The 10,558-nt window shown below is 28.3% G+C and overlaps 1 protein-coding gene across 1 annotated transcript; it reads right to left on the reverse strand.

Annotated features, from left to right (window-relative positions):
* Positions 1-1,888: 1,888 nt before the first annotated feature.
* On the reverse strand, positions 1,889-9,183 carry LOC149891947 (uncharacterized). Its single transcript, XM_090080187.1, has 9 exons — positions 9,035-9,183; positions 8,586-8,747; positions 8,182-8,345; positions 7,848-7,958; positions 5,542-6,199; positions 5,150-5,391; positions 4,775-4,950; positions 2,312-4,045; positions 1,889-2,205 (listed from the first exon to the last, which is right to left on the reverse strand). The coding sequence occupies exons 1-9, from the start codon at positions 9,075-9,077 to the stop codon at positions 2,079-2,081; spliced, it is 3,417 nt and encodes a 1,138-aa protein (XP_089936313.1). The 5' UTR covers positions 9,078-9,183; the 3' UTR covers positions 1,889-2,078.
* Between the last annotated feature and the right edge of the window lie 1,375 nt (positions 9,184-10,558).

Raw genomic sequence — 10,558 nt, forward strand, 5'->3', positions numbered from 1 at the left:
ATTTGACAAATGCGCAAAACTACAATATTCACCCCCCGTTTAAAAAGATCCCCTCAGTTACGTACAACAAATTATTAGGCATAAAATAGAGAAAATTTAAAAAAAATTGAGCTGATTGCATATATTTTTATCATTTTAACTGACAAAAATTTACAATAAAAGGTAATCAGGTTTTTTTTTATAAATCGTATAAATGCGTCAATCATAAATCTTAAAGAAAAAAAAAATGGAATTATGATACCATAATTACAAAAAAAAAAAAAAAAAAAAAAACACCACATAAAATCTGAAAATCGATTTACGTATTTATAGTAACCTATAAATCCTAAAATCCAGCGAAAATAACAAACCAAATTAAAATATGAAAGGCAAAATTACAAAACCAATTTAAAGTTAACTATATTTATCCTTTTACTAAACATATAAATACATAAAAGTATATTTGTTTTTATATTCAATATTAGTTATTCAATTACTTAAAATTTAGGACATTAAAACACCCTAGGTTTAAAGATCAAGGTTGCATACTCTCATACACATTACGCTAAACATTAACAGACATTATTATGTGTTTCCAGAATAATTAAAAAAGGCTAGACAACACAAAAATAACTTGTATTGGCTTTTAGTGAATGATTTAAAGCAGTGATTTTTAATAAAATTACCTATTTACCATTTTTAACAATAGACACCAACATGAAGATAAGGCAAATGTCTATTAACTCAAAAGATAACAAAAAAACATCACAGCAACAACACACAACAATAGCACACACCATATGTTAATATAATATGTATATAATATAACTTAAGTAAAATAACATTCATATATTACAAAACATAAGTAACAACATTAAACAAAATGTTATTAAAATACATTGTTATGTATTTTTAGAATAGTAAAGGCTTGAAAACAGCTAGACCTAAAGCAGTAACAGTTTGACACTAAACACTATCGTGTAACCCTCTGTTAAAAGTACATCATTAGGCTGGCAAAGTTGACAAATCTTGCTCTACACGTTTACCAAGTCACAGCTCTTTGAAAACACTGAAACGACATAATATAAACATATGTACCAACTATAAACACAATAAATGTGTTTAAATATCTATATAAGGTTAAATATATACCTTATATACATATTTAAACACATTTTTAAAACAATTATAATAACACATATTAACACATACACAAACAATAAAAAAACACTTTACATTTATATAAAAACACATTGATAAAACAACTATAAGGCACTTATTACCACATACACATAAATATCAAAAAAACATATATGCAAAAAATAAACGTGTGTAAACAAAAATTTTAAAAATGAAGCGAGAAAATTTAAAAAGATTCAAAGTAAACAAAATATATATTTACAAACAATACTCTTTACCTTCTTTTTTTTCATAAGAACTGTAATCCTCATAACAAAATTTAACCTTTACATACAATAACATGTGACATGCCATGTCAATGTTGGCACAAAATTTTAATTTATTTTTCTAAATTTTCTGAAAAAGAACAAAAATTAATTTTAAAGTAGTAATAACCATTTTATGGAAATAGCATTAGTATAGCTTTAAATAACATCCATACCCCTATTTTCCTTCTAAAAAATAAAAAAATTAAAATAAAACTAAAAGAAAAACTAAAACAAACAAAATATAAACGATTTAAAAAATTAAAATCCTTTCTACTTTAAATACTTTCTACTTTATCTAATAAAAATTTAAATCCTTTCTACTTTATATAAAAAAAATGTATATATAACTATTTTATATACTTACTTCAACTATAATATGATCTTAACAATGATTATTTATCTTAATATGATACTTTATGTAATATATCTAAACTAATAATCAAATTCCAAAAGGAAAACAGTTTTAACTCGCTTAAGAGATCTTTCTCCAATAACAAGGAAGGAGGCGTGAACTTCCTGGTTAAATGCACTTCCGCGGTGCCCTGTGGCAAGACCATTGGATCTTCTTGGGGCACCTAAATAACAAAAGAAAAAAGAAAAAACACAATACAGGTCTCAATTTTATGACAAACTCTTTTTATAGTCTCAATTTTATGACAAATTCTTGTTACAGCTGTGACAATTCCAAAGTTCGTCTTCTGTTTCAAAGGCACTCTGCGGTATTTTTTCGCATTCGCGATGATACCATTTTTGACAAGTGTTACATTGAACCATTTGTCTTAAAAATAAATTTTGTCTAATGTTATAATTTATACTATTATCATATTATTATGATTAATAAGTATTTTTGAAAATTAAACAATATCTCAAATAATATATTTTACCTGCTAATGATTTTATCATCTTTAGGAGACCAAAACATGCGACATGAGCAATGTAAAAGTACGCGGAATGTCTTTGCTCCACATCTGCGAAACCCATATGGATTATCAGTGGTTGGGAAAACATCTAATTGGTTGTTCAATATACAATTTAGAAGATGTTTTCGCATTTTATTTTGCTCAAATGTTATTGTAGTTGATGGTACACCCTTTGCCTCAAGGATTTGTCTAGCCCAGGCAATAGCATACATTCCACAATCAACACCATTAGTTTGCTGTTGAATAGGTAATACTTTAATAACAATATATTTTAGTTCAGAATGCAGAATGGAGCATATTTGTCTTTTTGTGTCAAAAGAAACTGAGCCATGAAAAAGGCTGTCAAAAAGAAATATCTCTCCTGGTTTGCAATTGTAAGTGGTCACACAAACCCAGTGGAGATTGCCATCATGTAGAATTTGAACAAATGGTATGTTTTGAAGTATCTCAAAGGATAGAACTTTTCCTTTAATAGGATCTTGCAGACCAATATTGATATCCAATTGCACTGACATGACTTGCTGACAAAAATGAATTATATTATCATTAAGCATTTGCCCTTTTTCAATTTCATTCCATTCTATATTTCCAATCAAAGATGATTTCAGATATTTAATACGCTGAACAGTGTTTTGCTGTTCATTAGCATCATCACATACATTATCTTTTAAAATCTGATTGATCAAAACTTCTTCAGTTTGAATTGGACTCTGAACAATAAATTCACTGGGAATTGTAAAGTTTTCACAACTTTCATCTATGGAGTGACAAGTAATTATCTCAGATTCACATGACAACAAAGATTCATTTTTATCTATTACACTAATAACTGAGGCTGCTTTATACATGTCATAGTTTTTACCAACTCCTCTAGTTAGTTTTCTTTTGCGTCTTACTGGTAGCTGTCCAAGTCTTGGTAAATTTGGTTGAGACTTGTTCCAAATATCTGGTTTATTTTCTGGACGCAAGAAAATACCTTGTTCTGCTGGAAGACTTTCTGCTAAGTTTATTTTGAGTTGATTAAGCCCTGCAAACAAATTATCAATAGCTTTTTGCGAGGTGCATAAATAAGTCATTTGTGTTATTTGATTTATAAGTTCACGACATTTTTCAGAAGTGGGATGATTGTTTTTAACTTTACAATTTAGCTCTGTATTATTTTCTTTCGTATCCTGAACACTTTCTACTGTTTGCACACTAGATTCAATTGATAGATCTTGCATTGATTTTGCATGCGTCACAATATTATTTTGAAACAAAATGTTGCTGGAATGAAGAAACTGTTGAGGTGAAGTAGCATGTTCATTACCTTCCAAACATAAATCTAATGTGAAATAGGGTGAGTTACCGTATAGAGTACCAAATGCAGACCATGTCAGATTTTCTTTAAGGAAAATAGCAAAGAAATGTTTGCATGGATATGCTGAATCAAACCAACTAGGACAAGAACAAGTGGGCAAATTTTCACCATCACCAAGGTAACATTGGTAAATTTCTCTACTATTTGAATTAAAGGAAGCAACGCTGTACAATCTTTCTGTTACAGAAATAATACCACGTAAGTCAACACCTTGTAATTTATCTATTAACATCATGCAATGTTTGACTAAAGGGCGAGGACGATTAACTAAATATTCTGGTATGTTGTTATTGTATTTTCTGTAAGATGAATGCGCCCTTTTATTTTTATCGCAATAGCTGAATATAATATGACATATCAATATAATTCAAAAACATATATCAAAAATACTGTATATTAATATAATAAAGATTATTCTTTATTATTGTTTTTCTTATTTTAATGTTGTTAGTTATTGTGTAGCATTAGTTTCTTTAAAAATTAAAAAATTTTATTATTATTTAAAAATTTTTGAAAGTTTCCTTATTTTATATAAAAAGAAACTTAAACAAAAACTTTTTGGCAAGACTAAAATATCTGAATCAAATACAATACAAATACAAGTTTTCCAAATTACCTCATTCTTAATGAGCTTATTTGGAGTACTTCTATTCGCATTGTATTTAATTAAAAAGTTCCAACCTGCCCAATATGACATTTCTATCAACCCCTCCCGCCTCTTATATGTAATGTGACATTATTTTTAAACAAAATATACCTCTTAGTTTCTCTAGCAATTGAGTGCTAAAAATATACTAACTCTGCTGTCATAAAAATTTAAGTAAAAAACTTTTTGTACAGCCACACTGTAGCTAAACACCCCCTTCCTTAGGTGATATTTGGTCGCACTTTCTAATACACTCTTCCCCTCCTTAAGACTGTCACTTATTATTTCAACAGCTACATAAGCATTTAAAAAATATAAGTTTAATAAAATAGAAATCTTGCAGTGAAAATTTAGTAAAACTAAATTTTCACTGCAAAATTTAAATTTCATGGTCTGTCAAAACCCTGCACTGTAAACTAACCTGTCATAGTTATGAGGAAGGAATTCTTCAATGCAAATATTAAGCATAGAAGTTAGCGAAGAATTCTTCCTTTTTTCAAGAAAACTGTATTTGAAAGTTTGGTTTTGTCTTTCAAGGCCATTGTTGGTGTTAACATTTAGCAAGAGACGATCTTGCCTGTATGCATACACCCATCTCTAAAGGAAAAAAAAAAAGAAACAAATTACCAGCAGTTAGACATTTTTTATTCTCAGTGATTATAAGAAGCTAAAATATATATTAATGTTTTGTTTCATTACCACTAAAATGTAAGTAAAGATAGTCTATAAGTCATTACAAAAATTCTTTTTGCTTAAACCAACAAACACTTAAATGCGAAACAAAATTCATACTAACCTTTTGAATACACAACCAAATATGTTTCAAATATTCTGCCAGTTTTGGACTATTTTGCCACTCTTGCGACCCTTCTAATTCCTGCACTTTTTTTTGACAAATTTCATCAGTTTTTGAATATGCAATAGCTCGAAGTTTTTCCTTTACTTTATTTTTCACCAAACAACATCCATTAGCAGTGTTAGAAAGCCATCGTTCCCATGCTTGTTCACGATGAAAGTCACAAATATATACCTGACATCCTAGTAAATGAATCATTTGTTAATTTTAAAAATAAATACATTTTATAGCACCAAAGATAAATTTGCTAATTAGATGTTTACTAGAATTAAATGGATTACTAGATCACCACTATTGGTACTTATAAAATAACAAATTTTCAAAAATCTTACCAGGGAAAACAGATTCAAGTGAATTTATTTCTTCATTGCTGTAATCAGTTAAAAAATAAGTTGGTTGAAACAATGGATTCCACTCTTTGATGTACATTAGGGCTTCTGTTATTGCCTCAGTTGTTTCGTTTTCACAAACAAAAATTGCAACAACTTGATAATCAGTGTTTGTTTTGACAACAAGAAAAAAAAGCGGAAGCGCATATCGCGTTGTACGATATGTTGCATCCAGAAAGGCAAGCTCATTCCCATATCGTAAGAGTAATCGTTGTTGCCATGCATCTTGATAAACAAACAAAAAAGAATCTTTAAGATATGGAGCATTGTCTTCTGGACTGTATTCTCCTTTCGGCCGAAACAGTATTGTTGCATGTGGAAAATAAAGTTTCCATTCATTTATCTTTTCGCGAAGACATTCTTGATCTATCATAGATCTGCGAAGACTTTGTCTTGCTTTCTTTATATGATTAGCAATTGTTTCATCTCGTGGAAAAAATCGTTTGTTGGATTTCTTTGCAATCACATCTGAGTTAAGTTCCAGATTAACAAAGGCATTCAGGTGACGTCTCATTTCCGGAACCGAATTGACACCATTTTTAACAAGTTCAGCAATTTTTGCAATGATTTCTTTTGATAAAGGCTGATTAAGACCTGCTGCCTTTATATATATAAATATATATATATATATATTTATATGTAAATATATAAATGTAAATATAAATATATATACATAATTCTCAAATCTTGGCTAACTATCAGAATCTTGGTTTTTTTTTTGTCTTGGTTCTCGGTTCATACGAGACAATATTTTTCCGAGACAAGATCTCGTACGAAACCAAGATAAAACCAAAATTTTTAAAAAATATAAAAACTATGAAAATAAGCTGAAGTTTTCCAAAAAATTTGTGTTTTATAATTTTTTATTAGACCAAGTTGTGCGAGACAAGCAAGATCTGAAAATGTAATATATATAAAAACACACACACATACATATATACACATACAAAATATTGTAAAAAAAATAAAAAAGTAAAGTAAAAATAAAATCAAATTAACTTTTAATCAAATGTAAAAGTGAAACTTATTATATTAAGTATAAAAACAAAATTTACATCATTAATAAGATGGTTTTTATGAACGGAAATGTCAGGTAACAATAAGATATACTTTCTAAGCATTGAACATTCACTTAAAGTTGTCAAAACTGAATGCAATTTCTTTGATGTTTCTCTTCTACCTCTTAGAGAATCTCTATCTAACTACAATAAAGACAAACAGATTTAGTAAAACATTAAAAAAAAAACAACCTAATTGCCAAAAATGAGCACTGTAAAATATACAGACTTAAGAAATTTGAAACCTCCTAGAATATCACTTGTAATTAGAGTATCCAATACTGGTATTTAGGTATTATAAAAATATAATACAGGAATGCCGGTATTAAAACGGGTATTAAAGATTTAAACTTTTTAAAGCAAAGTAAATAAATTTAAGAATCACGAAAACTTGAGAAGAATGCAAATTTATTGACCTATTTGGTAGAACCTTTATCTTTTATTCCATGAAAGTAACCTCATAAAAAACAAAGAGCATCCAGAGTTTTGTTGCCCATTCTGCACCGCAACTTGTTTAAAATAATACCGGCAGCAGAAAATGCTCTTTTGGATTCAAAGGTTGTTGGCTGAATTGTTAAAAGAAGATCATAAACCTGTTGGAGATATTTTCTTTGCACACCTTGATCTTTGAAGAGGCTCATTTCTTTTTTTAGACACTTAATTATATTACTAGCGCGTTGTGCTAGTAATATAATTAAGTGTCTAAAAAAAACAACCTTATAGTTTATTTGTTTACAAATGGCCTTGCACATGTCTTTTTTCATTGATTTCACCGAATTTTTTCCTTCCCAATCTCAACTTTGCGAACATAAAAGTGAAGAATTTTCTGGGCTTGTTCTTCAACAGCAGAGCTTTGTTTCCAAAGTCCCTTCTGATTTACAAATCTCATTTTTCCTCATTTTTTGTCTATTATATCAATTAAGAGTTATCTATTACCTCCTTTGTGTTTTCATGTTATGGGAGGTTCAATATTTCTTTTTGATTGTTAATCAAATTATCCACACTTATACACACATTGGTTGATCATAGTTTTTTACCAGATGTTTAGGATTACAAATACATAACCTTCTATACTTATCTACAATAATGCAAGGCCTATGATGCTTTCTGTGAATTTCTCCTACACTCAATAACTTATCATCTAGGCTTCTAGCCTATCTTTTTTTTTTCTTAAAATTTAGACTACCTTACCTTAAAAGCAGGGAATTCAACTATTTCTTTTATAGAAATATTGGCAGGACAATCAAACTTCTTGGTATCCTGCATAAGAACTCGCTTTTTCTGGAAAGAATGATCTGCTGTCTGTGCATTTAAAAAATATAACTAAAATGTATTTAAAACAATTTAACATATGTATTTAAAACAATTTAACATATGTTTATTTATCTTCTAAACTATCTTCTATCTACTATCTTCTAAAAACACAATAAAGATTATATATTTATTGTATAACTTTTAAACTGTGAAATCTGAACTAGCACATTGTAGCAAACAAAATACCAAATAAAATCTAAACTTTACTTACTGCTTCTTGGTTTTTTTTCATTCTGTATTTATTTTTTGCTGCACAATTTTTGTCTTTACCCTGTTGGCAGTAAAGAATACTAGATGAAGAAAAAATAAAAGGTATTCCTGAGTAGGGATAATCTTTATGCTCAAAATACACCTTGTGATTTTTTTTCATTATATCTAAATGAAAAAAATTAAATCATGAATTAAAGTACTTTCTTTGCACAAAATTATTTTGAAGTAATAAAAACTTTTTCAATTAAGCTATTAAGATATTTACTTTATAACTACAAAGTCATTAAACTAGTTTTTTTTTTAATTTGGTGGTTGTTTAATAATTATTATAAATTAGATAATTATTTTTTGGATAAATATAAAAGTAACTGAAGTAATAATATAAAACTCAAAGCTATTGCAAACCTTTTAGGTTTTTTTCCATACTTTGTTTAAAAGCAACAACATAATGCACTGTGTGTAACATTTCATGTTCTTTAATTTTTGCACAGACATCTCCATATGACGCTAAAATGTGCCTTAAATTTGCAGTTGGATATGAAATTACAGCAGTTTTTGGGTGGGAATCTATTTGTAATAAGCAAAGCAGTAATTACTAGGATATACAACACACAGTAGATTTGCATTATATTCATACAATATTAAAATATATTTCACTCATTAAAAAGTAATTTAAAACATTACATAAATACAAAACATGCACAATATGTATATGCAAAATATGCACAAACGTATGTACAATTGTAAATATTTTATTAAAACTTTTAATAAAAGAGATCTTTGTTTTCTTATTCCTGAAACATAATTCTACAAAAACTTCACATTAAAGAGTTATATTAAAGAATAAAAATTACCCGATAAATCTTCCAATTTGAGAGAAAATTCATCTTCACTCATTCTTATTCAAATAATTTGTGTAAACCATTCAAAAGTTTGTATAAAGCGAACTTCGTTCAGATTTTTATAAGGTTAGTGAAACTCGCTTAATAAAAATCCAGCGTGGTAGTTTTTCATTTTAAACGCATGCGTACGAGCATATAAAAACATTCTAGGTCTGCGTTTTTTTAAAAGTTCAAAATGTTATTTTGAATCATCCGAAAGAACGCTAACGCATTAATTCAATGTAATTTAACTGAAAACTATCTATCTGGATATGGCGAACAAAAGGAATAAAATTAGAAATTTAAAGAGAAAATATCATGGAAATAGGTATACAAGGAGAGCAGAGGAAGTAAATGGTTGTAGCAGGAAATCAGAAACAACAAGTGCATCAAAGCTTAAGAAAAAACATAACTTTAGTGCTGCAACAAATTGTGATTCCGAAGTTGACAATTTTTTCTTTATTTGTAACTTTAGAATTATTAAAAATATATTTGAACAGTATTCCACATGCAGTGAGTGTAATAGCAAGCTAACTTTTTTTCATAATGAATCTATACGTATGGGATTTTCTATTGGAATTATAATACAATGTTCAAACTGTGACTTTGAAAGTACATTTTATTCATCACCATCTGTAAATCAAAGTGTTTCTAGTTCAAAACCATATGAAATAAATTTACGTGCTGTTATGGCATTTCGTGAAATTGGACGTGGTAGAGAAGCTATGTCTACTTTTACTGCTATAATGAATATCCCTCCACCTCTTACGAATCACAGTTATAATATTACAAACAATAAACTACATAAAGTTTATAAAGAAAGCAGTTCTCAGAGTATGAAAGCTGCTGGGTAAAACAAGCTATAGACAAAAAATAAATTTACCTGTAGCAATTATGGAGGAAATTAAACCTATTTTTCAAGAATTATCAAACCCTGAAATGCTAAGAAAGTGTTTACATGGGATGACACAAAACTGCAATGAGTCATTTAATGGTTTGATATGGCAGCGATGCCCTAAAACTACTTTTACTGCAAGGAAAATTCTTGAAATATCTGTTTATTCTTCTATTTTAAATTACAATGATGGATTTTCTTCTTTAAGTTGCATTTTTAAAATGCTTGGGTTTTCTGGAGGTGTTTATTTTGAAAAAGGAGCTTTCAAAAAAGATAAAAACCGACTATCAAATATGTCAAGAAAATCGACTGATGTTAGTAAAACACGAAGAAAACATATAAGATCAATAAACAAAGGTTATTTAGACATTGACAAGGAGAATGATGATATGAAATCTTATGCTAGTGGCAGTTTTTAGTAACTTTTTATAAAAAAAACTTTTTGTTTTTATGTTTTTTTTTTTTAAATGTGTTTTTTAAGACTTTCTTATTTTAATATATTTTTCTTACGAAAACGTTAATATCTTCAGTTTGGTTAAAGCTTTTATCTTCAAATTTTCACAGTATGTTGATTAACTTACTTATGAGGGCTGGGACTAGAA

The sequence above is a fragment of the Hydra viridissima genome, unplaced genomic scaffold, assembly GCF_058129835.1.
Source record: "Hydra viridissima isolate aposymbiotic clone 2 unplaced genomic scaffold, HvirCarnegie_v1 scaffold_2, whole genome shotgun sequence".
NCBI lineage: Eukaryota > Metazoa > Cnidaria > Hydrozoa > Anthoathecata > Hydridae > Hydra > Hydra viridissima.

Bases quoted from the DNA above. Each gene is read 5' to 3' on its own strand.
- LOC149891947 (XM_090080187.1), bottom strand. From the start codon at position 9,077: ATGAGTGAAGATGAATTTTCTCTCAAATTGGAAGATTTATCGG. The intron at 8,748-9,034 runs GTAATTTTTATT...TATTACAAATAG, and splicing joins CAAATTGGAAGATTTATCGG to ATTCCCACCCAAAAACTGCT. The intron at 7,959-8,181 runs GTAAGTAAAGTT...TTAAATGCACAG, and splicing joins TGAAAAAAAACCAAGAAGCA to ACAGCAGATCATTCTTTCCA.